The 26,664-nt window shown below is 44.0% G+C and overlaps 2 protein-coding genes across 4 annotated transcripts; one reads left to right on the forward strand and one right to left on the reverse strand.

Annotated features, from left to right (window-relative positions):
* Positions 1–84: 84 nt before the first annotated feature.
* On the reverse strand, positions 85–12,514 carry LOC118388207 (zinc finger protein 664-like). The gene is made up of 3 exons (XM_052528630.1): positions 12,305–12,514; positions 2,044–5,085; positions 85–1,835 (listed from the first exon to the last, which is right to left on the reverse strand). The coding sequence occupies exons 1-2, from the start codon at positions 12,512–12,514 to the stop codon at positions 3,889–3,891; spliced, it is 1,407 nt and encodes a 468-aa protein (XP_052384590.1). The 3' UTR covers positions 85–1,835; positions 2,044–3,888.
* A 2,771-nt stretch (positions 12,515–15,285) lies between these two features.
* On the forward strand, positions 15,286–26,581 carry ccdc66 (coiled-coil domain containing 66). 3 transcript variants are annotated; one of them, XM_035777030.2, is made up of 19 exons: positions 15,286–15,491; positions 15,725–15,786; positions 15,904–15,929; positions 16,041–16,437; positions 16,571–16,682; positions 16,794–16,900; positions 18,849–18,979; positions 19,072–19,179; positions 19,320–19,451; positions 19,597–19,817; positions 19,922–20,006; positions 20,209–20,370; positions 20,604–20,769; positions 21,655–21,774; positions 21,980–22,216; positions 22,297–22,660; positions 24,597–24,817; positions 24,996–25,117; positions 25,352–26,581. In XM_035777030.2, exons 1-19 carry the CDS (start codon positions 15,481–15,483, stop codon positions 25,424–25,426), a joined length of 2,859 nt encoding a protein of 952 aa, XP_035632923.1. In that variant the 5' UTR covers positions 15,286–15,480; the 3' UTR covers positions 25,427–26,581. The 3 variants fall into 3 exon arrangements, with proteins under 3 accessions (XP_035632923.1, XP_035632925.1, XP_035632922.1); XM_035777032.2 differs by having other exon boundaries at positions 16,058–16,437; positions 21,980–22,219; XM_035777029.2 differs by having other exon boundaries at positions 15,287–15,491; positions 21,980–22,219.
* The last annotated feature ends 83 nt before the right edge of the window (positions 26,582–26,664 follow it).

The following is a 26,664-nucleotide window of genomic DNA, read 5'->3' on the forward strand; positions in this document are numbered from 1 at the left end:
CTGAAAATGAATGCATTGTACACGTTAAGCAATATTTTTCAGTACTGTGAAGGGTGTTCTTATGGAAGACAGCACAACAGTAAAGATGTTTAAATGGTTTATGTAGGTTTAAAAGGGCATGTTAATTTTGGGCACATACCACAGGCTACAGAAGTGAATACCAATGAGTGAGATTTGAGTGTTAAGCAATATTTTTCAGTACTGTACAGGGTGTTCTTATGGAAGACAGCACAACAGTAAAGATGTTTAAATGGTTTATGTAGGTTTAAAAGGGCATGTTAATTTTGGGCACATACCACAGGCTACAGAAGTGGTGCAATTACCCAATGTGCACTTATCAGGGGTTGACTGAATTTGCTTTTGAGCTGAGCAAAGAAAGCATCTAACCATGCAAGACCTGTCCAGCAATTAGAGCCAAAATATGATACAAGTTAGAGGTTGTAGCCTGTAAAAGAAAACAGGCTGTTTTACATCTTCAATGTAGTTTATGATTTGAGACAACAATACAGGGAAGAAAGGGAGGAGAAATTATATACACCACAGGAGGGTGGTGGCACCTTAATTTGGTGAGGACAGGCTTGTGGTAATGGCTGAAGGGAAATGTGGGGATTGGTATCAATGCCACTCCATTCACTCCGGTCCAGACTTATATGAGCCGTTCTCCCCTCAGCCTCCACTGACATACACCTGAATGTAGGGGTTGGGGAGACTTATATGAGCCGTTCTCCCCTCAGCCTCCACTGACATACACCTGAATGTAGGGGTTGGGGAGACTTATGTGAGCCGTTCTCCCCTCAGCCTTCACTGACATACACCTGAATGTAGGGGTTGGGGAGACTTATGTGAGCCGTTCTCCCCTCAGCCTCCACTGACATACACCTGAATGTAGGGGTTGGGGAGACTTATGTGAGCCGTTCTCCCCTCAGCCTTCACTGACATACACCTGAATGTAGGGGTTGGGGAGACTTATGTGAGCCGTTCTCCCCTCAGCCTCCACTGACATACGCCTGAATGTAGGGGTTGGGGAGATGTCTTTTTTTTCTTTTTCCCACATAACCTTTTCATCATCCCACCTAGCTATCTTAAGATGAATGCATTAACTGTAAGTCGCTCTGGCTAAGAACGTCTTCTAAATTACTAAAATGTAAATATGAATGTAAATCCGTATACTGAATGCTATTTTTTTGTTTGTCACACACCCTTGACATCTTTGTGTTTCCTCTGCATGTGTACTTTGAGGTTCGACCTCTGGTTGAAACAGTGACCACAGACATTACAGAGGTAGGGTCTCTCGCCGGTGTGTATTAGCTGGTGTGTTTTTAACTTGCTGGCGGTAAGAAAACACTTTCCACACAACGTACAGCAGTGGGGTTTTTCCTGCGTGTGAGCCATGCGTGTGTGCTGTTTCAAACGACTCATGTAACGGAAAGTCTTCCCACAGTCTTTACAAATAAACAATTTCTTTACAACCTGAATGACCAGAGGCGATATCTGATGAGATAAGACGACGGCTTGGTTCTGTGCGATTTGGAAGGGCTGTGCGGGCTGAGCCAGGAGAAGGGGTATGGGTAAGGAGGGTAAGGGCTTGGGCTGGATCTGGGGCAATGTTTTGGATGGGCCAAGATCATTGTCTTTGCTGCAACAGTTAGTGGTGGGTGTAGGCATCAATTCTGTTGTTCCAGTCTCTTGAAGCTGCTCTTCCCCCTGACTGGTCCTTGCTTCTTGCTTCTTCTCCTCAGTTTGTGAAACCTCCTTCCCCAGAGTGGGGCTCGACTCCTGCTTCAGCTTTGGGGGAGCTACTGCTACAGAGACAGTGCGGGTGATCTGTCGTAGACCTGCAGTTATGGATGGTTGACAAAATAACATCTCAGACAGACCCCTTGTTGGTAAAACAATTCTATAGCGGACGTGCGTGCACTGCACATGTCACAACTCCTCCTAAACACAAGTTCAGTAGCTAGTTCACACCCTCATATTCTCTTTTAGATAGAAATATGGCTTACATTTCAAATAATGAAATGTGCATTATTTGGTCCTACAAACCTCGTTTAACGTTCACTTTTCTCGGTCTGTTAGCATTAAACTGCTTCCGTAGAAATTCATTCTCTCTCTTTACGTAAGTGATCTCTGCTTGGTATTCTGCAAACGTTTCTTCTAACATTTTATAGATATCCTGTGCAGCAGACGTTAATCGTTCAGTGAGAAACAAACTTAGCAACTCCAATTTGGCCATTTTTTTGCGAAAAGAAACGCACACTAGCAGCCAGCAAACGTTAGCTAGTTGTTTACGATTGAAAGTCTTCTTCTACGGTTCAGGGCGCACCCGACAACATTCAAGTTGGCGCATTATCGCCACCTTCTGGGACTGCAGTGAAACAAAGATAACAACAGCAAAGACAACAGTTTCGACTATCTAAATTCAGCAAAAAAAAGAAACATCCCCTTTTCAGGACACTGTCTTTCAAGGATAATTCGTAAAAATCCAAATAACTTCACACTGTTTCCCATGCTTGTTCAATGAACAATAAACAATTAATGAACATGTGCCATCGCCTAGTCTCACCAGGGGTGATGGTCGGATTCGCGTTTATCGTCGAAGGAATGAGCGTTACACCGAGGTCTGTACTCTGGAGAGGGATCGATTTGGAGGAGGATCCGTGACATGGTCTGGGGCGGTGTGTCACAGCATCATTGGACTGAGCTTGTTGTTATTGCAGGCAATCTCAACCCTGTGCGTTACAGTGAAGACATCCTCCTCCCTCATGTGGTACCCTTCCTGCAGACTCATCCTGACATGAACCGTCAGCATGACAATGCCACCAGCCATACTGCTCATTCTGTGCGTGATTTCCTGCAAGACAGGAATGTCAGTGTTCTGCCATGGCCAGCGAAGAGCCCATATCTCAATCCCATTGAGCATGTCTGGGACCTGTTGGATCAGAGGGTGAGGGCTAGGGCCATTCCCCCCAGAAATGTCCAGGAACTTGCCTTAGTGGAAGAGTGGGGTAACATCTCACAGCAAGAACTGGCAAATATGGTGCAGTACATGAGGAAGAGATGTACTACAGTACTTAATACAGCTGGTGGCCACATCTGATACTGACTGTTACTTTTGATTTTGACCCCCCTCTCTTTGTTCAGGTACACATGATTCCATTCCTGTTAGTCACATGTCTGTGGAACATGTTCAGTTTATGTCTCAGTTGTAGAATCTTATGATCAATCAAATATTTACAAGTTAAATTTGCTTAAAATAAACACAGTTGACCGTGAGAGGACATTTCTTTTTTTTCCTGAGTTTAGTATGTTTAGTAAAAAAACTTTCAGTTCTCATGCATCTTAAGGTTTAACCAACAGTAAGACTACATGGAAGAGGAGCTAAACCTATTCAGTGAATATGCATTCTCATTATTATGAGAAGTGTGTCCCTTCTGTGGTTGAAAAACAGTACAAAATATTTTATTGTGTTATCCTCTGGCAGCTACAATACACAATACTTTTGAACCAAAACATAAAGAAATGAATCAATCTGTAACTGTGAGACTAACACATTTTAGGGACCAGTCGGCAGTCTCATAACAATTTGGGACAGACAAGTTGACCACATGCTGTCGACTTCTGTTTGTGAAAATGACATACATGTACTGTGGAATGTTGGAGAGTCAGTCTAAGTCCTTAAGCGATGTTTTCAAACTGCTAATTCACAATGTATTTAAACAAGAGAAGTGACTTTAGAGGCATGTCTTTGTCTTCTAAAACATGTCAGAACAGGCCACTTTTACAACTTCTAAGGCATGTTGTGGGTTCTCCCTTTAGTAAATGTTCATATGTGTTGTGAGGGAGATCTAAGCTATGGTGTCTCTCCATTGGACCAGCATTTTAGAGATCCTACTCCGACAAAGCCTTTTCTGCACTCTGTGGACTCTGTGGTCTCTGTGGTCTCTCTGGACTCTGTGGACTCTCTGCACTCTGTGGACTCTCTGCACTCTGTGGTCTCTCTGCACTCTGTGGTCTCTCTGCACTCTGTGGACCCTGTGGACTCTCTGGTCTCTCTGGACTCTCTGGACTCTCTGCACTCTGTGGACCCTGTGGTCTCTCTGGACTCTCTGGTCTCTGTGGTCTCTCTGCACTCTGTGGTCTCTCTGCACTCTGTGGTCTCTCTGCACTCTCTACTGTGTGAGCCATTTTGTGAGTTTTCATGTGAGTCTTGCGGGATGAGGACTGACTGAAGCATCTGCCACAGACGTTGCAGCGATACGGTTTCTCTCCAGTGTGAGTTAGTAGGTGACATTTTAAAGCACCTAACAATCTAAAGCATTTCCCACACTCTCTGCACTTATATGGTTTCTCTCCTGTGTGAGTCCTCATGTGCCCTTTAAGAGTGTTCTTCTCCCTGAAGCACATGCCACAATCTTCACACTGAAACGGTTTCTCTCCAGTGTGAGTTAACTGGTGGAGTTTAACTTGTCTTTCTCCTGAGAAGCCTTTTCGGCACAAATGGCATTTATATGGCTTATCTCGTCCCTCTATGTGAGCGGACGTATGATGCTCTTTAAGGGCCTTGCCATGTCTGAAGGTTTTGCCACACACTTCGCACAGATGTGGCTTCTCCACATAGTGATAAATACTTATATGATATTTCAGCTCAGAATTCTTAGGGAAACATTTGCCACAAATATGACAAAAAGTTTTCATTAGACTGTGAGTTTGCAGGTGAACCGCCATATTCTCTGCAGGCCCAAGGACCTTCCCACACAAACCACACAAACGGTTTTGCTCCGCTAAGTGCATCTGAACATGTCTTATCAAATGACACGTGAAGTCAAATGATTGCCCACACACCTGGCAAGAACAAGGAACGTTGTAGTTGTGCAACGTAGTGCTTTCCACACCTTTGACTTCCTCACTTTGATCTGCAGGGCTTTGCACATAGGGAAGTGTAAATATCATCAGGGAGCCATTCTGTTTAGACAACATAACAGTTTGGTTCTGTGCTGTTTGGAAGGGTTGGGCCAGGAGAAAGGTTGTGGGGAAGGGCTGGGGTTTGGGCTGAGGCTGGGCCTGATGTTGGGGCTGGGGCTGGGCCTGATGTTGGGGCTGGGGCTGGGCCTGATGTTGGGGCTGAGGCTGGGCCTGATGTTGGGGCTGAGGCTGGGCCTGATGTTGGGGCTGAGGCTGGGCCTGATGTTGGGGCTGAGGCTGGGCCTGATGTTGGGGCTGAGGCTGGGCCTGATGTTGGGGCTGAGGCTGGGCCTGATGTTGGGGCTGAGGCTGGGCCTGATGTTGGGGCTGAGGCTGGGCCTGATGTTGGGGCTGAGGCTGGGGTTTGGGCAGAGGTTTGGGCCTGGCCTGGCATTTGGATGGGCCCTGACCATGGTTTTTGCTCCGAAAGAGAGGAGTGCATGTGACTGTTGTGGACTCTGTCGTTCCAGAGTCTGGAAGCTGCTCTTCCCCCAGACTGGTCCTTGGTTCCTGCTGCTTCTCAGTCGCTGTGGGCTCTGGGTCCTCCTGCTCCATTAAGGCAAGGGTAAGAAAATCATTTACTCAATAAATATTGCAATATTTTTTACATCTATAACTCTGACAGAACTTCCCTCTGCTCTGCCATGAAATGACTGAATAAAAACCACCATGTCCCACAAAGGGATGAGCACATTGGGGATAAAATGTATATCACGACCAGGACACAACCTACCGTGCCTTCTGAAAGTATTCACACCCCTTGACTTCTTCCACATTTTGTTGCGTTACAGCCGGAATTTAAAAGTGATCAAATTGAGATTTTTCATCACTGGCCTAAACACAATACCCCAAATATCAAAGTGGAATTATGTTTTTTACATTTTTTTTTTTACAAATCAATTAAAAATTAAAAGCTGAACTGTCTTGAGTCAATAACTATTCAACCCCTTTGTTTCGGCAAACCTAAAGTGCAGGAGTAAGACTTTAAGTCACATAAGTTACATGGACTCACTGTGTGCAAATAATGTTTAAAATGATTTTTGAATGACTACCTCATCCCTGTTCCCCACACATACAATGATCTATAAAAAGGTCCCTCAGTCGAGCAGTAGATTAAAACAGACTCAGCCACAAAGAGGTTTTACAATGCCTGGCAAAGGGCACCAATTGGTAGATAGGTAGAAATCCATTTGAGCATGGTAAAGTTATTAATTACCAGTTGCACGGTGTATCAATACACCGTCATTAAAGATACAGGTGTCCTTCCTTAACTCAAGTTGCCGGAGAGAAAGGAAACCGCTCAAGGATTTCACAAAGCCAATGGTTACTTTAAAACAGTTAGTTTAATGGCTGTGACAGGATTTAAAAAAAAGAGGATGGATCAACAACATAGTTGCCGTAGACATAATTAAGGCTGACCCCAATTAGTCAACACGCTGTTGGTCAAGAAGAAGCACACACACACACACACACACACACACACACACACACACACACACACACACACACAGAAGTTTACATACACTGAGGTTGGAGTCATTAAAACTTGTTTTTCAACCATTCCACACATTTCTTGTTAACAAATTACAATTTTGGCAAGTTGGTTAGGACATCTACTTTGTGCATGACAAGTCATTTTTCCAAAAATTATTTACAGACAGATTATTTCACTGGATCACAATTCCAGTGGGTCGGAAATGTACATACACTAAGTTGACTGTGCCTTTAAACAGCTTGGAAAATTCCAGAAAATGTCATGGCTTTAGAAGCTTCTGATAGGCTAATTGACATCACTTGAGTCAATTGGAGGTGAACCTGTGAATGAATTCCAAGGCCTACCTTCAAACTCAGTGCCTCCTTGCTTGACATCATGGGAAAACCAAACGAAATCAGCCAAGACCTTTTGTATAACTCCACAAGCCTGGTTCATCCTTGGGAGTAATTTCCAAAAGCCTGAATGTACCACGTTCATCTGTACAAACAATGGTACGCAAGTATAAACACCATGGGACCACGCAGCCGTCATAGCGCTCAGGAAGGAGATGCGTTCTGTCTCCTAGAGATGAACGTAATTTGATGCGAAAAGTGCAAATCAATCACAGAACAACAGCAAAGGACCTTGTGAAGATGCTGGAGGAAACCGGTACAAAAGTCCTACGAGTCCTACATCGACATAACCTTAAAGGCCGATCAGCAAGGAAGAAGCCACTGCTCCAAAACCTCCATAAAAAAGCCAGACTACGGTTTGCAACTACACATGGGGACAAAGATCATACTTTTTGGAGAAATGACCTCTGGTCTGATGAAACAAAAATAGAACTGTTTGACCATAATGACCATCGTTATGTTTGGAGGAAAAAGGGGAGGCTTGCAAGCTGAAGAACACCATCCCAACCGTGAAGCACGGGGGTTGCAGCATCATGTTGTGGGGGTGCTTTGCTGCAGGAGGGACTGGTGCACTTCACAAAATAGATGGCATCACGAGGGAGTAAAATTATGTGGATGTATTGAAGCAACATCTCAAGTCATCAGTCAGGGAGTTAAAGCTTGGTTTCAAATTAGTCTTCCAAATGGACAATGACCCCAAGCATACTTCCAAAGTTGTGGCAAAATGGCTTAAGGACAACAAAGTCAAGGTATTGGAGTGGCCATCACAAAGCCCTGACCTCAATCCTATAGAACATTTGTGGGCAGACCTGAAAAATTGTGCGTGAGAAAGGAGGCCTACAAACCTGACTCACTTACACCAGCTCTGTCGGGAGGAATGGGCCCAAATTCACCCAACTTATTGTGGAAAGCTTGTGGAAGGCTACCCAAAACATTTGACCCAAGTTACAATTTAAAGGCAATGCTACCAGCTACTGGGAATTTTTAGCAGGATTAAATGTCAGTAATGGTGAAAAACTGAGTTTGTGTGTGTGTGTGTGTGTGTGTGTGTGTGTGTGTGTGTGTCTTCGGAAAGTATTCAGACCCCTTAACCTTTTCCACATAAAACTAATTTAAGTTATTTTCCCCTCAATCTACACACAATAACCCATAAAGACAAGCAAAAACAGGTAGACATTTTTGCTAAATTTGTCAAAAAATAAATAAATGAAATATCACTTTTACAGTTTTCAGACCCTATACTCAATACTTTGTTGAACCACCTTTGGCAGCGATTTCAGCCTAGAGTCATTTTCGCTATGATGCTACAAGTTTGGCACACCTGTATTTGGAGAGTTTCTCCCATTCTTTTCTGCAGATCCTCTCAAGCTATGTCAGTTTGGATGGGGAGCGTTGCTGCACAGCCATTTTCAGGTCTCTCCAGAGATGTTCGATCGGGTTCAAGTCTGGGCTCTGGCTGGGCCACACAGGGACATACAGACACTTGTTCTGAAGCCACTCCTGCGTTGTCTTGGCTGTGTGCTTACGTCCGTTGTCCTGTTGGCAGGTGAAACTTCGCCCAGCCTGAGGTCCTGAGTGCTCTGGAGCAGGTTTTCATCAAGGATCTCTGCACTTTACTCCGTTCATCTTTGCCTCGACCCTGAATAGTCTCCCAGTCCCTGCCTCTGAAAAACATCCACAGAGCATGATGCTGCCACCACGATGCTTTACCATAGGGATGGTAAGAGGTTTCCTCCAGACTTGATGCTTGGCATTCAGGCCAAAGAGTTCAATCTTGGTTTCATCAGACCAGAGAATCTTGTTTTTCATAGTCAGTCTTTAGGTGCCTTTTGGCAAACTCCAAGCTGGCTGTCATGTTCCTTTTACTGAGGAGTGGCTTCTGTCTGGCCACTCTACCATAGAGGCCTGATTGGTGGAGTGCTGCAGAGATGGGAGAACATTCCAGAAGGACAACCATATCCACAGAGGAACTCCTGAGCTCTGTCAGAGTGACCATCGGGTTCTTAGTCACCTCCCTGACCAAGGCCCTTCTCCCCCTGATTGCTCAGTTTGGCCGGGTGACCAGCTCTAGGAAGAGTCTTGGTGGTTCCAGACTTCTTCCATTTAAGAATGATAGAGGCCACTGTGTTCTTGGGGACCTTCAATGCTGCAGACATTGTTTGGTACCCTTCCCCAAATATGTCCCTCGACACAATCCTGTCTTGGAGCTCAACAGACAACTCATTTAACCTCATGGCTTGGTTTTTGCTCTGACATGCACTGTCCAACTGTGCAACCTCACCTGAAGGATGATCAATGGAAACAGGATGCAACTGAGCTAAATTTTGAGTCTCATAGCAAAGGATCTGATTACTTAAATAAGGTATCCGTTTATTTTTAATACATTTGCAAAATTGTATAAACCCCTCACTCTGTCATCATGAGGTATTGTGTGTAGATTGCAGATTATTTGATTTATTTAATCAATTTTAGAATAAGGCTGGAATGTAACAAAATATGGAAAAAGTCAAGGGGTCAGAATACTTCCCAAAGGCCCTGTATATATGGCACACAAGACAGCTGTATATATGGCACACAAGACAGCTGTATATATGGCACACAAGACAGCTGTATATATGGCACACAAGACAGCTGTATATATGGCACACAAGACAGCTGTATATATGGCACACAAGACAGCGGTCTTATTTGCGCCCATCTCAGTGGACTCATCCATTTCCGAGTCCCCGGGCATGGCACAGTCCAAGAAGTAGGAATGTGGCTGCACAATGCATGTCTCTCGCTCTCTCCTGACAATTTGTGCACATTCTTTGTTTCATAACTTCATTGTGAATTGTTTGCATTTGATTGCTAGTGTCTATCAATTCCCAATAAATCACCAGTAAAATTGTTTTTTTTTTAAACAGTAGTACATTTACCATTAATTCCTAATCTACAAATGTTTGTTTGGTTACGGTAATGTCTGTAAATGCATTCAATACATTATTATTCCAGTTCTTTACCGTTCTCATTGAACAACTTAGGCTACACTTGTGAGAAACAACTTTTGGTTTACTTTATTCCATTTACGAGTTGTCAATTTAGTAATCGTCTTTTCTTTGGAGCGCTCCTGTCAATGTTGAGTAAGGACACGCACCTGATTACACATGTCAAGTTAAATTGACTTGTGTGTATGTTAGTCATCATTTATCTGATTTATCAAACGCGCACAGCATACAGAGCCTAGTTTGATGAGCGGAATAGCCTATCACATGTTAGACAGCGAGAGAGCACCTCCTCAAAAAGCTGGTTTTGGAATGAAACTAGCTTTTATAAACCCAGTCATTGCGCAACATAATTCTAAACGCAATCGCGTGGTAAAAACTGTTTTGATGGCCACGATTAAAAAGAGCTACCATTTTTAGTCATATTAGTAATCATATTAGTAACCCATTCTAGTTGTTGCTATTAGATTCCCCCTCTTTCTAAGTTAAAGATTTTCATAATTTCATCTCTGTAGCATATGGAACGGCTCACATCAGGTGAACTGTTTTCCCGCAAAATTGTATTTCGGCAAAAATGTTTGAAAAATTAAGTTAATAGTTGCTTCATTACTGCAGTTGCATGTTCAATAATAAGCTATATGCTTGCTATTGTTATGTTTTCATTAAGCTCTTAATGAAAAATGTGCGTTCCTCGTATGCACGCATAGTATTTTCTGTTGGTCATGTCACTGTTTGGAATTTATTTGACCGTTTGTTGACCGGTTAATGAGGGTCGGGTTAGTCGGCAGCAAAATGTACATCTCTAGTACAAAATGTTATGTTTAGGACAAAACTAATACGTCACATTACAGAGTACCACTCCATATTTTCAAGTATAGTGGTGGCTGCATCATGTTATGAGTTTTTCAGGATAAAAAAAATACATAATGGAGCGAAGCACAGGCAAAATCCTAGAGGAAAACCTGGTTTAGTCTACTTTCCACCAGACACTGGGAGATTAATTCACCTTTCAGCAGGACAGTATTTGAAAACGTAAGGCCAAATTTACACTGGAGTTGCTTACTAAGAAGACAGTAAAACCTTCCTGAGTGGCAGAGAAACAGTTTTGACTTAAATCTGCTTGAAGATCTATGGCAAGTCCTGAAAATGGTTGTTCAGCAATGATCAACAACCCATTTGACAGAGCTTGAAGAATTTTGAAAATAATAAAAATGGGCAAATGTTGCACTTTCCAGGTGTGAAAAGGTGATTCTAACATGTATTGACTAAGGGGTTGGATCCTGCTCTAATCAAATGTTTTACAAATGTTAGAAGTTTTCTTCCACTTTGACGTTTGAGTATTTTGTGTAGATAATTGACAAAAATGACATTTAAATCAATTCTAATCCCACTGTAGCAACAAAAATGTGGAAAAAGTCAAGGTGTGAATACCTGCTGGAGACACTATAAACAAGCGAGGTTGGGGGCAATTCCTTGTCGATTCAGAAAGTAAATCAAATTGCAATTTCAATTGTTCAGCCTAGAAAAGCACTGAAGACAATTGGAATTTCAGTCTAAGCCTAGTTCCCGAATTGACTGAAATTTAATTGGAATTGACTCCAACCATGATAGAAACAAATATTACACACCTGTCTGTCAGTATTTTCTGTGGATCTTCTTGGCGCTACTGAGTCGTAGTTGTGGTCTTCACCTGCAGAGGGAGTCCTGGTTACTTCTTCCGATGCCCTCACTCTTCTCAACAGATGAAGCATGCTTTGCTTTGTAACACAGACACCAAGTCTGGCAAACCTATTGAAGCACTTTTTCTTCTGAGCCTGGTGCATGATAAGCGAGTTCCGATACATGGGTGCACTCATCCTGCCGCAACGTACCTTGAGAAGAGTGGCTCCAGCCATGCCTATGGCGAAGTTCTTTCTCTGTGTACGTTCTTTGGTCAGGGCAGAAACCCATGTAGATGTGCTTGCGGACTCCAGAAACCTAAGGAACGTGGGTGCGGTTGTCTTCCATTCAGTAAAAACAGTGTCCCATCTGAAGGCTTCCAGAGAGGAAGGACTGGTCTGTCTAAGTATGGAGTTGAATGGAACGCTAGTGAGCTCTTTGCATTCTTTGACGACTTGGTTCAAAACCTCTTTAGTGACAAGGGAAGCCAAATCAGGAATATCCATTATTGCCTTTGCTGCGCTGAAGAATTGTCCATTTAACATGTTATCCACAAGTTTCTCCATGGGTCCAGTAAGGATGTATTTAGTTGGCACACTCACCTAAAATTAGAAGGGGGAAATGTCAATACCAATCAATATTTTTTTTTTTACATTTTAATGGCCCAGAAAGCATTTTCACCTGATACTTGCGACCAAACTACCAAAATTGAACACTTACCTGAAACTTCAAGATGTTTAGAACCTTTTAACACTACCCCCCGACTTCTCTCCAACATACAGCAGGTATTAAAGGTGACAACACGTGTTTACCTGGCTTAGCTTCGAAGAAGCAGCATCATCGCCAGACTGTGGATCCTGCTCCATATCTTCTTCCAGGTATACTGAGATTTCTGCAGGCTCAGGTTTGATGTTATCGTTGTTGGGATGTGGTGTGGCTTCTTCGCCTGTGTTCTCGCTCTTTGGCACAACTACTAACGTTACGGTCAAATCTCGCGGGGTAACCTTACACGCGTCTGCCATTTTCTCGTGGGGAAAGGGGGTGATACTAATCTCACCTTGTTGGGCGTCCCGAGTTCGCCATGCAAGAGAGTGACTCTCCCTCTGCTTCTGAGCACTTTCTCGAAATATACTGCCAATTTTCTCCACATCGCAAAAGCTTTTGTAGTACCTTTTAAGAAGTTTACGACACGTTTCGCAAATGATGTGTGGTAAGGCATCGTCCTGAGAAATTGGTCCAGTGAGGTCCTCCAATGCTGTGGTGTAGTCAAATGGTTTCAAACATTGACCTTCGAACTGACTGAAGAGATTGTGCACGTATATTCTATTGGAAATTTTTTCCCCACAAGCACGACATACACCGACACAACAGGCTCTCTTTGGTCTCATCATGCTAGCTAGTATTAGCATGTATTAGCGTCACAGAACAGTATTTTTGCTAGCATGGTCCAGAAGGTTTTTTTCCCCCCGTTTGTTGTTACATTTTCATGTGTCATCCGAATTAGTCCCCTCCTCATTCGCGTGATTGGGAAACAAAAATGTACACGTTACTCAGGTGTGCTCGTTTCACCATCGTACAGCAACGAAAGCGGAGTTTGCAGTTGTTACTAGATAGAATGCAGCTATGGACGGAAGTTACTTTTTGTAGCGGGTTATGATAGAATTTTAGCTAACCCTTTCCCTAACCTAATTGTCCTAAACTGCTACGTTCATTCACTTAGGAGAACATACGTAGCAGGTTATGATAATAACTGTGGCAGGTTAAGATTAGGTAAAATGCCACAACAACAAAAATACGTTTGAAGTAAATTTGACAAAAGCTGGATCCCTTCTAGACATGACCCACTTTTGTCTATCGCTACGACCGGAAGGGACATTTTGTAGCAGGTCAGAAGAGCATTTTCGCGAACCTAATTATCCCAACCGGCTACGCGAATTATTCAAACATGATACGGAAGTTCCCCTAACCTGCTACGAAAAAGTAATTTATGTCTGTAGCTGTATGTGTACACCACCGAGATTCCTTAAAAAAACATGGCACTTCCGGAAGTGACTTTAACCTAGTAGGTTATGAGCATTTACACTGCAGGTTAGGATAAGTAATGTAGCATGCTATGCGAATTAGGTTAAAGTTAGCGAAAATACTTCCCTAACCTGCTACGAAAAGTCATTTCCAGTCGTAGCTGTATCCAAAGTGGGTTACACATTTTAGCTAACCCTAAACCTAATTATCCTAATCTGCCACATGTATATTCTCCTAATTTGCTGCATGCGTTCTAAACCTGATAGGAAAAGTGAATTCTGACAAAAATTGAATCCCTGCTAGCCATAACTGTCGAAGTGACGTGTTTTTTTAGGGAGTCTCGTCAGATTATCTATTATATTGGCAAGGTAGCCGAGTGACCGCCAAAGCAAAGGATATACACGTACTCAATGCAGGCAATATCAAGCGGGACTATTCTAATGTTAATTTATGTTTAAACTAATAGCACACAGCCCAGACACCAATGCATACCCCCGTAAAACATGCCACCAGAGGGTCACAATCCCCAAGACAAGAACAGTCTATGATAGTTGCACATAACTACATAGAGCCATGACTACATGGAACTCTATTCCACAGCAGGTAACTAATACAAGCAGTAGAATCAGATTAAAAACAGACACAAATACACTTTATGGAACAGCAGGGACTGTGAAGCAACACAAACATTGGTGCATACACACACATGTTAACATACGCACTATACACACATACAAATGTATGTTGTGTTGTAGATATGTGGTAGTGGACTAGGCGCCAGAGAGCACACACTTGGTGTGTTGTGACATCTGTTATGAATGTACTGTAATGTTTTTATAATTGTATAACTGCCTTAATTTTTCCGAACATCAGATATGCACGTGAACATGTTATGTCACGTGCACAAGCACAGTGAAATGCCTTTCTTGCAAGCTCCAAACGCAATAATGCAATAATCATTATCCACCTTGCACTAAAAATAACAGAAGGTAGAACAAAAACATGATGAATAAAAACACAAGAAAGTAAGAAGCTATATACAGGGTCAGTTTCAATTCCATATTTACAGTTGGAGTGATAGAGGTAGTTATGTATTTTTGTATAAAATAAAATAAATGTAACTAGGCAAGTCAGTTAAGAACAAATTCTTATTTACAATGACGGCCTACCGGGGAACAGTGGGTTAACTGCCTTGTTCAGGGGCAGAACGGAATATATATATTTTTACCTATAAGGTTACAAGGCATCAGGATATATGATAAACTGCGTAGCAGCGGCGTAAATTATGATTGTATACGAGTGTGTTTGCGTGTGTGTGTGTAGAGTCAATATGTGAGTGAGCATCTTTATATATAACATATTTGGTGTACGTAGGGACAGTGCAACAATAAAAACAACATGCACAACTAAGTCGTTTTTCTCAGTTTTCTCAATGCATTTGTAACAGCCTAAATATTACGAAACGTCAACTCGATCAAATAAGCCTAACGTAATAAGACACTATCTCACAGACCATACAATCTTTTTTTATATATATAAAAAAAAAATCTCATTCGGACATATTTTGGGCGGGGTAAATCCTCTCACTTCACCTCTTCCTCGCTTGTCCCGTATACCATCTAGTCAAACCCCGAGTTTAAGCACAGGGGTTTACCACCGTAATGTCGGAAACGTAAAGTTAACCTATTTAGCAAGACGTATTCTGATTCGCTGCTCAATACAAACCTGTGAGTGATAAGCCAATCATTTATGTTCTCATTGGTCGTTGACAGCAACCAACATACACAATCAGAGATATTAGAAAAGGATCTCGGACACAATAAACATATCGAGAGGTATCAATGTTTTAGCTAGGAGTTTGAGGAAACTGGACAATTATTACCTAGCAATGTTTCTCACCAAATAACTTTGCTAACCAAGATTTATGTATATCGTTCAGCCAGTTCAATGACAACTGTCAGCTAAAATGAATCTGGGGTGAGTAATGATTTTTCCTTTCACCAGTCGTGTTTGAAGTTAGCTAACGTTAGCTAACGAGCTTTGCAGTTGGTGACGTTAGCTAGATAGTTAGTTGAAGCTTGTAAACCAGCCATCAAAGTTTGGAAAGATCATTTGGCTAGCATAACTGTAATGTTAGATATATATCTGCCTTATGTAGCAACATACCTAACGTTAGATCTATAGCTATTACCTTTTTTTTTGGTGAACAGGGATGGTCTGATGTTCGAACTTGAAAATGGAAAGCCCAGGCTAATTCTAACCAATCATCATGGTAGGTATCATACCGTTCAGTTAAACTTTAAGATATCATTATACATTACCATATACCTCAGAGGAATCAAAGCCGATTTTAACTTGAGTTGTCATTTATGTTTTGCCATGATTGTAGGTGTTGATACGAAGAATCCAAATAAGGTAAGAGTTTTCTGCTATCTAACAACCGTTACTTTTTGCACTTACGGTCAGAAATGCATGAACTGTAACGTTCCTTGTTGTTTTACTTTCCTTTTTATGATTTAATGTTAGATACTCTCTCGAACCAGACCACAAAATGCTCTCAACTCAAAGAAGTTTCCCGAACCAGTATCCGAGGAGCCTCTGAGAGTACAGAGGAAACGTGCAGAGAGGAGGAAGGCAGTCCCTATTACCCACACCGTGCCAGTCAAGAATGACACTCCAATGGTTGCATCCAATCATACAAAACCAAAGGCCAAGGGCAGCACTGACCACAATACCAAAGCCTTGGCCAAAGTGTCTTCAGCTAAAGGACATGGGCAGATAGCCACCGATAGACCTCCAAAGTCCACTGTGAAGGACAGCTTGGTCTGTTTGACCAATGAGCAGCTCCAACAGATCCTCAGCACAATCAACAACTCAACCATTCGCTCACAGGATCAGGATGTACACAGCCAGCCTCAAACAGGTTAGAGTGAGACGTTTACAATAATCCCAATTCAAGTGCAAATGGCTCTCTGTTAAATTAACCTGATGATGAAATTGAGGATGTACCACTACCGTCTATGATGCATGTAGCTAAGTGTTTGCATATTCCCAAGGAAATGAAGGGAACTCTAAAGAGGATTGCCTGTTGACTGGAACGGGGAGAAAAGGAAGTGCTGCACATGTTAGTGGGAATGGAAACTCACAGGGAAAAAGCGAGGATGAAAGGTAATATACTAGGAGCACATTGTAGCCTATTTGACCACTTGACAGACACCTCTAACATGTGAAATTGTAATTATGTTATGTATTTAGCATACTTTCTTTTCTACTGGACAGGTGGGTGATTTGTGGTCAACCATCTGGCCTGTTCAGTTCTCTGGGAGAAAGAGAGATGGACAAAGAAGCACTGGAGGCCAAGAGGACACAATGGAGGAAAGAACTAGGTACCAACTAGCGATGGGTGAAATTGATCCAGTTACACATCAGGATATTATTTTTGACAATATAGCGTATCGTTTTGACTATCCCAATATTATTTGAGCTAGTTGGCTGTACCTGCACCAAAAAATACATGCACTAAGTATTTTTCCTTCATAGCTTGTTCTCCATCTTCTAAAATATGGAACCAATTTGTTTTCAGCACTTTTATTTGCATAACTTGGGCTTCCGAGTGGCGCCGCCGTCTAAGGCACTGTATCACAGTGCAACAGTCCCTTGTTTCGAATCCAGGCTCTGTCACATCCGGCCGTGATTGGGAGTCCCATAGGACGGCGCACAATTGGCCCAGCGTCATCTGGGTTTGGCTGGAGTAGGCCGTCATTGTAAATAAGAATTTGGTCTCAACTGACTTGCCTAGTTAAATAATGGTTCAATTTAAAAAATATATATATTTTTAAAATAGTTTTGTCATGGCTCTTATCCCTCTGCAGGAGACATATGGTGAGCAATATGTTTGGAACATCGAATTGCAGTACATATACACTGAACAAAAATATAAATGCATCATGTGTTGGTTCCATTTTTCATGAGCTGAAATAAAATATACCAGAACATTTCCATACGCACAGAACTTTCTCTCTCAAATTTTGTGCACAAATTTGTTTCTCTTTTAGTGAGCATTTCTCCTTTGCCAAGATAATCCATCCACCTGGACAGTTGTGGCATATCGAGAAGCTGATTAAACGGCATGATCATTACACAATGCACCTTGTGCTGGGGACAATAAAGGCCACTCTAAAATGTGCAGTTTTGTCACAGAACACAGTGCAACAGATGTTTAAGTTTTGAGGGGGTGTGCAATTGTCATGTTGACTACAGGAATATCCACTGTGGCTGTTGCCAGAGAATTGACTGTTCATTTCTCTACCAAAAGCCACCTACAACATTGTTGTAGAGAATGTGGCAGTACATCCAACTGGCCCCACAATCGAGGACCATGTATGACTCCAGGCCCCACAATCGCAGACCATGTGGAATCACTCCAGGCCCCACAGACCATGTGGTATCACTCCAGGCCCCACAGACCATGTGGTATCACTCCAGGCCCCACAGACCATGTGGTATCACTCCAGGCCCCACAGACCATGTGGTATCACTCCAGGCCCCACAGACCATGTGGTATCACTCCAGGCCTCACAGACCATGTGGTATCACTCCAGGCCCCACAGACCATGTGGTATCGCTCCAGGCCCCACAGACCATGTGGTATCGCTCCAGCTCTGGACCTCGACATCTGGCTTCTTCACCTGCGGGATCGTCGGAGGGAGGTGCTGAGGAGTATTTATTACTGTAAAAGGCCATTTTGTGGGGAAAAACTCATTCAGATTGACTGGGCCTGGCTCCCAAGTGGGTGGACCTGGCTCCCACATGAGTGGGCCTATGCCCACCCATGACTGCGCCCCTGCCCAGTCATAGATTAGGGCCTAATGAATTTATTTAAATTGACAGATTTCCGTCTATGAAGTGTAACTCAGTAAAATCTTTGAAGTTGTTTCATATTGCCTTTATATTTTTGTTCAGTATAGAATCGTGAGAATCACAATACTTATGTTGGAACCTAAGTATTGTGATCTAGTATTGTACAGTACCACAGCACACCATAAAGCAAGGGGCTGGTTTCACTTTCAGTGCAGCATTTTTTAAAAACAATTTGTAACATATATGAGTTACACATTATTTCACATACCATACGAAATGGATGAGGTAGTGCACCATTTTCTGCGACCCATTTTGGCTCCTGAGCATTACTTTTAAACTGCTGGCTTACATTATACAAGACCTCTTGAGCATCAATTTAATTGATTGATTGGTGGTTTCTGGGTATTGTGGTGTGCTACAGCTTATCAAACATTAATGAAGTGATTTGATTGGCTTGCTCTCTGTCTGATTAAGACGAACAGATGGCTTTGAAGAAACAGCAGAAAGACCTGAGCAGACCAGATGTCACGGCAGACTATGGCCCAAGGGGAAGGGTGACCATCACATCCAAACTTGGTCCTGGAGATGGTCACATACACACCAGGGTAGGCAATGGATTTTTTTTTCTGCAAAAAGTTTTCACTGTCAATGTCTAAGAAAACATGTTTGTTGACAAGCTTCTGTGGTCTCTGGCCAGATGCTAGGAGGACCCGGTCTGGAGGACACAGACACACTGTGCTCTACTCAGAGCTACAGCAGTCACAGAGACCTCCCTTCTGCCATCAGATCTGCCTTCGTAGTGGGGGTGGAGTACCATTCACTACCATAATGTACCAAACACACATTTACTATTCGAGTTACAGGGAACAGGCACAGGCCATCTCAACTGAAGGTTACAACAGAGTGCTGTTGTAAAGCTGCTGTTTTTGTGGTTGTGATGTCCAGGAGGCCACCCCAGTAGAACATGCCTTCAGCGCTCAGAAGAAGGAGCATCACAGGAGGTGGCTGCAGGATCTGGACCGGCAGAGGGAGGAGGACAAGCTGCGACACCGGCAGGAGAAACAGTATCTCAGCCAAGTAACAGGCTGTTTTAATTGTTTAGTTGAATTGGGTTTGTTAGTGCCAGGTTAGAATTAAAATGTTTACCCCTGTAGGTTCCCAGACTTGAAAACAATGCTCAATAGCGTGTTTCCACTAATCCACCTCCCTCCCTCCCTCCCAGGCTGAGGACCATGAGCTCTGGGACATGCACTTTGACTCCCCCCAGATGAGAGTCCCTCTCCAGGCACCCGTGGCTGCAGAGAGGGGTGAGTCAGAGCCCCTCAGTCAGAGGACCCATTTAGGAGCCCTGTCTGTGGCCTGGGACGGAGCCAGCACCTACGGAGGGGACAGTCTTGGGAGAGCCAGCGTCGACATCACTGGAGGCTTCCCACAGAAGGCAAGGTGAGCCATCCAGTACAAGAGTTTTCCCCTAGCCATCTGATCTGATCGGGAACAATTATTCATTCTATTCTGTGCTATTCTATGATGTATATTTCTTTGTTCAGCCATCTCCGTACCATGACGGCCCTACTGGACCCAGCCCAGATCGAGGAGAGAGAGAGGAAGAGAGTGAAACAGCTGGAGCATCAGGTATGAGTGGGATAACGGTAGAACACCAAATCCTTTAATCTAATGTATAATCTTACGCAATGTGCTATGATGGACCCCAGGAATATTATTTGATGTCATGGCGTCAGCTAATGGGGATCCTAATAAAATTCAAATTCTCTTGGCCATTGAGACTCTAAGAGGATTGACAGTATTGTGGATTGGTTGTCCCCTCCTGTTCCAGCGTGCCATCGAGGCTCAGGTGGAGGAGAGGAGGAGGCAGCGTGAGGCGGAGGAGGCCGTTCGCCTGGCTGTGGAGCAGGAGGAGGAGAGGAGGGTGGCGCAGGAGAGAGAGCTGCTCCAGAAACAGTACCAGCTCGACACTCAGAGAAAGAGACACACAGAGGTCAGAGCACATGGACGTTACACTTCTGAACTTCGAGCTCATTGGGGATCTCTGCCAGTATATCAGCTTTAATGAAAGAGATGACTAGCAATCACAAATTAAGTTCTTTCCATTTGTTTTCGAATTTGGAATTGTATTATAAGTTTTAGCCTACTCCTGTTGTGTTTATTATATTAACTGACAAGAGACTGTGTTTGTTGGGGTCTTTGTAACACTTGTGGTGGTCCTTGCAGGAGCAGCACAGTCGTAAGCAGGAGGAGCTTTACCTGAGTGTTCAGCGGGCCCAGGAGGAGGCCCTGAAGGACAAGCACCAGCAGAGGATCAGAGAGCTGGCCAGGAAGGGACACGACGTCTCCAAGCTGCAACACTCTCTGGAGGGTGAACCTGTCTCGTTACGGGGTGATTACTGTTACAGGGTGTCCGCAGGGCCTTCAATTCGGAAACTCATTTATCTGATTCGAAGGCCTTAATAAGTGTTAAAATGTCTTTCCATTCAGTTTTCAAAGGGCTTAAAAAATGCAATGTAGATGACTACAGTGTTTCCGTTGTATTGTGCCGCTGCTTAATTGTTACCACGCGGCAAAAAAATATATATTTTGGTTCTAAAACCATTATTTGGTCAACAGTATTATGCATTAACCTGCTTCCTGCAAGGAAAGTATCTGCTCTGTCCCTGTCTCGCTGCTGGCGCTCACTTCCTCTCCCCCCTTTACACACTGAGTGAAGAGAGAGATGCGTTCTGATAGGCGCAAGCATACTGACAGTTGAGCAACATTTCGAGATTTAATTGCAGGAAAAACAACTACCCTTAATGTTGTTAAAAAATAAGATTAGTCTCAGCTATAATCTAAATAATTTCTCAAGTGTCAATATAGAGTTAATTACACCTTTTACAAACCGTGTGTAATTGAGATGATGTGCCAGCAGAACGGTGTGGAGTAAGCCATTTAAGGGGAATAGCCCTACATCACCTGGCCTATCAATGGCATGTTTTTGTAGGACATTACATAGCAGGGCCCGGGTAACCCTAAAAACATTTATTTTTTAAATTCCCTGGCGTAGCCTATTGGTTAGAGCGTTGGACTAGTAACCGAAAGGTTGCAAGATCGAATCCCCGAGCTGACAAGGTACAAATCTGTTGTTTTGCCCCTGAACAAGGCAGTTAACCCACAGTTCCTAGGCCGTCATTGAAAATAACAATTTGTTCTTAACTGACTTGCCTTTTAAATAAAGGTGTAAGGTATTTGATGAAAGCAAAGCAGGTTTTGATTGTTCTGTCTTTAGTCTTTAACACCAGCTCAGGACCATACCACTACCAGACAGGGACAGGAAGGGAGATGGACACCCTGAGAGAAGAGACTTGCAGCACCGCCTCCCTTAGGAAGGACATGGCAGTGAAGACTGGTAACATACATTGCACTATTCCTCCTAGCATGTTACAGTTTGGGTGTGGTTAACTGAATTAAGACGTTTTATTGTGAGTGTTTATCTGAATTAGTGTCATGTACCGTGTACTATACAGGCATGTATCTACTACTCACCAAATCCCTGTTGTAAATAGGCATTCTAAAATTCCTCCCTGTGTGGTGTTCTCTCTGTGTCTGCATAGAGGTGAACCCAGCAGTCAGGCCGGGCTGCACGTACACAGTGGAGGCTCTAGGTAATCGAAGCCAGGCGGTGCAAACCCCAGACATCCCTGTAGAGTACAGACCTCCTCCTCCCAACGCCAAGAGGTGCAGGCGGGAGGCCAGGCAGGAAGCACAGCTTGCTCAGAGGAACCCTCCTGTCCCCAGGGCAGGGAAGGAGAACGTTTGGCTGAACGACCTGGGAGGAGGAGTAGGAGAAGGTGGTGTGTATTGTTTTTTTTACTATGTTTATAAGGGCGAAACTAATTTCCTCCTGGGGATTAATAAAGTACAATCTCAGGTGCAGGAGACCTGTACGAGGCCTTTGCCAGGACAGACCAAGGTCAGGGCCAGAGACACAGGGGAGGAGGTCGTAGGCCAGAGTGGAACACTCAGAGACCCAGTAAACCCTATGTCCCGGCATCAGAGCGCTACCCTGCAGGGCTACAACACACCAGGCAGGAGAGCCGCCTCCGCAGGCAGATGGAACTCATGACCATGATGGAGAGAAACACCATAACCCCTCACCCCCCTGACCCCGAACCTGACCTCAGGCCTGCTAACCCCTCGCCACCACAAGCCAACTACCCTGCTAGCACTGCACAGGGCAGGATAAAGAATGGCATCACAGGTGTGACACACGCCATGGCTGTTCACACTGGAAGGTGAGTAGAAGTAAAGGCAGTAGTGTTCCATCTGTAGCCTGATTTAAATCAGACTGAACACCGTGTTTGAGGTGAAATCATTTTCAACATTCCGTCTGGTTAAACGAGGTCACCACACTTCGTCTGGTTAAACGGGGTCATCACATTCCGTCTGGTTAAACGGGGTCACCACACTTCGTCTGGTTAAACGGGGTCACCACACTTCGTCTGGTTAAACGGGGTCATCACATTCCGTCTGGTTAAACGGGGTCACCACACTTCGTCTGGTTAAACGGGGTCACCACACTTCGTCTGGTTAAACGGGGTCATCACATTCCGTCTGGTTAAACGGGGTCACCACATTCGTCTGGTTAAACAGGGTCATCACATTCCGTCTGGTTAAACAGGGTCATCACATTCCGTCTGGTTAAACAGGGTCCGTCTGGTTAAACAGGGTCATCACATTCCGTCTGGTTAAACGGGGTCACCACACTTCGTCTGGTTAAACGGGGTCATCACATTCCGTCTGGTTAAACGGGGTCATCACATTCCGTCTGGTTAAACGGGGTCATCACATTCCGTCTGGTTAAACAGGGTCATCACATTCCGTCTGGTTAAACAGGGTCATCACATTCCGTCTGGTTAAACGAGGTCACCACACTTCGTCTGGTTAAACGGGGTCATCACATTCCGTCTGGTTAAACGGGGTCATCACATTCCGTCTGGTTAAACGGGGTCATCACATTCCGTCTGGTTAAACGGGGTCATCACATTCCGTCTGGTTAAACGGGGTCATCACATTCCGTCTGGTTAAACGGGGTCACCACATTCCGTCTGGTTAAACGAGGTCACCACACTTCGTCTGGTTAAACAGGGTCATCACATTCCGTCTGGTTAAACAGGGTCATCACATTCCGTCTGGTTAAACAGGGTCATCACATTCCGTCTGGTTAAACGGGGTCATCACATTCCGTCTGGTTAAACGGGGTCATCACATTCCGTCTGGTTAAACGGGGTCACCACATTCCGTCTGGTTAAACGGGGTCCCCACATTCCGTCTGGTTAAAAGGGGTCCCCACATTCCGTCTGGTTAAACGGGGTCACCACATTCCGTCTGGTTAAAAGGGGTCCCCACATTCCGTCTGGTTAAACGGGGTCACCACATTCCGTCTGGTTAAACGGGGTCACCACACTCCGTCTGGTTAAACGGGGTCACCACATTCCGTCTGGTTAAACGGGGTCACCACATTCCGTCTGGTTAAACGGGGTCACCACACTTCGTCTGGTTAAACGGGGTCACCACATTCCGTCTGGTTAAACGGGGTCACCACACTTCGTCTGGTTAAACGGGGTCACCACATTCCGTCTGGTTAAACGGGGTCACCACATTCCGTCTGGTTAAACGGGGTCACCACACTTCGTCTGGTTAAACGGGGTCACCACATTCCGTCTGGTTAAACGGGGTCACCACATTCCGTCTGGTTAAACGGGGTCACCACACTTCGTCTGGTTAAACGGGGTCACCACATTCCGTCTGGTTAAACGGGGTCACCACATTCCGTCTGGTTAAACGGGGTCACCACATTCCGTCTGGTTAAACGGGGTCACCACATTCCGTCTGGTTAAAAGGGGTCCCCACATTCCGTCTGGTTAAACGGGGTCACCACATTCCGTCTGGTTAAACGGGGTCACCACATTCCGTCTGGTTAAACGGGGTCACCACATTCCGTCTGGTTAAACGGGGTCACCACATTCCGTCTGGTTAAACGGGGTCACCACATTCCGTCTGGTTAAACGGGGTCACCACACTCCGTCTGGTTAAACGGGGTCACCACACTCCGTCTGGTTAAACGGGGTCACCACACTTCGTCTGGTTAAACGGGGCTACCACATTTTGTCTGGTTAAACGAGGCTACCACATTGTCAGATGTAACAGCATGATGTCTTGCGCCTCCAGAGTTCCCCCCAGATCCCCTCCAGTTCCTGCTATCAAACACCGCCTTCAGAACCAGTCCCGTGGCTCCCGCCTCCCGACACAGGCCCATGGTTCGCTCCAGGACACAGACCGCTCCCCTCCCCCCTCGGAGTACATCCCCTATCTGAGGACCGACGAGGTGTACCACATGGATCCCCGTGCCCCCATCTCCAGACCCTCCACACATCCACAGACACACACAGGTCAGAGGTCATTTTCACTGTTCTGAACCTGCTCTCAACACCGTAACTTTGTCATGTTATTGTGGAGCCAAAGGCACATTTACAATAATGTAGAGTTATTGTGCATAGGGATCATCTCAGATTTATTCTGGGTATTGTCAGATATTTTGTATATAGCGCTAGTTTCATATTCTGACAGATGGGGTCCAGTGCAGGCCCATTAGCCCTCCCCACCAGAAGGACCCTCTGCTCCACCCGGAGCTGCTTAGGAACACAGAGAGACAGCAGGCCATACTGAAGAGCCTCTCAAAGCTACGGCAGGTATCTGTATTACATCTGTGTCCATTACACACAGTCACATTCTCTACCCTTCTCCTCAGTGCGCTCTCGTTCACTCTAAAAGTGAAAACAGTCCATTCCTTTTGTAAAGCCATGAGGGGGACTAAATGAGTGTACACTTCAGGGAGATGAGTAGATAATCTGAAAGTAGGCAGAGGAAATAACTTTCGTTTCACTTCTTTCATTCCTGCTCACAAGCACTGTGTTTGATTCCAGGGTTTGTTGCAGAAGCAGAAAGAGCTGGAGACAGGACTGAACCCTGTAATGATTGTTACTGAGGACCACCACTGACCTCAACGTGACCCACAGCCTCACGTCTAAAGGCACATAGACCTAGTAAACACTCAGGTTGTACAACTGATGTAAAATTGACAAAGGTTTGTGATAGCATTGTTGTGTTGAATGTGCTGTATCACCGCAGTGTGCACTAGGTCATTCTGAACTGGAACATACAGCACTTTACCATTTAGGATTTAACCGACATCTTAGTTTGTGAAGAGTATTTAAATTCTAAGCAAATGTTGGCACTTTACTGACCACATGGGTTTGAAGAGTATTGTAGGTATTATATAAAATGTAATGGCCTGTGTGTGAGTGGCTATGATCGTAGTGTTGGTATTTGATCACTTGATATGTAGTGGTGCTTTTGCAGCCATAGAATAGAGTACGACAGTATGAGTCATAATACCCATAAAGCCTAGCGGTCAAACAGGGAAATGGGTCCATAGGGGATTTTAGAAACAGTTCAAAAGGGCTGTGTTTCGTGTAGTCTTACCCTGGCGTGACGTTTTGATAATCATATAAAACTCTCGGACAAGGACTTTATCAATATATTCTCCTGTAATTTACCCCCCCAAAATGAAATGCTAATTATCTGCCATAAGAGTACAAATGCCATGATGATCTGGACCAGACTGCAGAATTTAAGAATCTTTGGATTAAATGTTAGCTAAATGTAGTAATGAATAAATTGGCTACATTTGGACTATTCTGTGAACTGTCTTGAATTGACAATACCGGTTAGCAAAAGTGTGAGCGAGATGACGTGCAGGAGCTTAGGAATATATTGAATCACTTGATATGATGATGATAGGAGGGGGGGTAAATGTATAAGACCCTGTAACTGGTAATATGTTCCAAGTCAGAGAGATTTGTCTACATTGATACTAACTAGTATTGTTTTTGAAGTCCCCTTGTCCAAGAGAGATTTACAGTTAAACATCATGGCAGGGTAAACCTACATGAAACACAGCCCTTATTTTAAGTGTTTCTAAAATCCCCTATGTGGGAAAAAGAACGGTGGAAACTATTGGAACCACTGTTTGACCGCTAAGTTTTATGGGTATTCTGACACTTCCAGTCTGGGGCTCTGTTACTAGTTTATTTACAAGCTTTGAAGGGACTTTCATCTAATGACCATGTGTATAAATTGTTATTTAAAATGTACTGTGTTGTGTTAATAAAAGCTTTTTTAATTTTTTAAAGGGAAACGAAGGTAAATTGGTTAATGTCTGGATTAAGTCAGTCCT

The sequence above is a fragment of the Oncorhynchus keta genome, chromosome 10 (genome assembly GCF_023373465.1).
Source record: "Oncorhynchus keta strain PuntledgeMale-10-30-2019 chromosome 10, Oket_V2, whole genome shotgun sequence".
Lineage (NCBI taxonomy): Eukaryota > Metazoa > Chordata > Actinopteri > Salmoniformes > Salmonidae > Oncorhynchus > Oncorhynchus keta.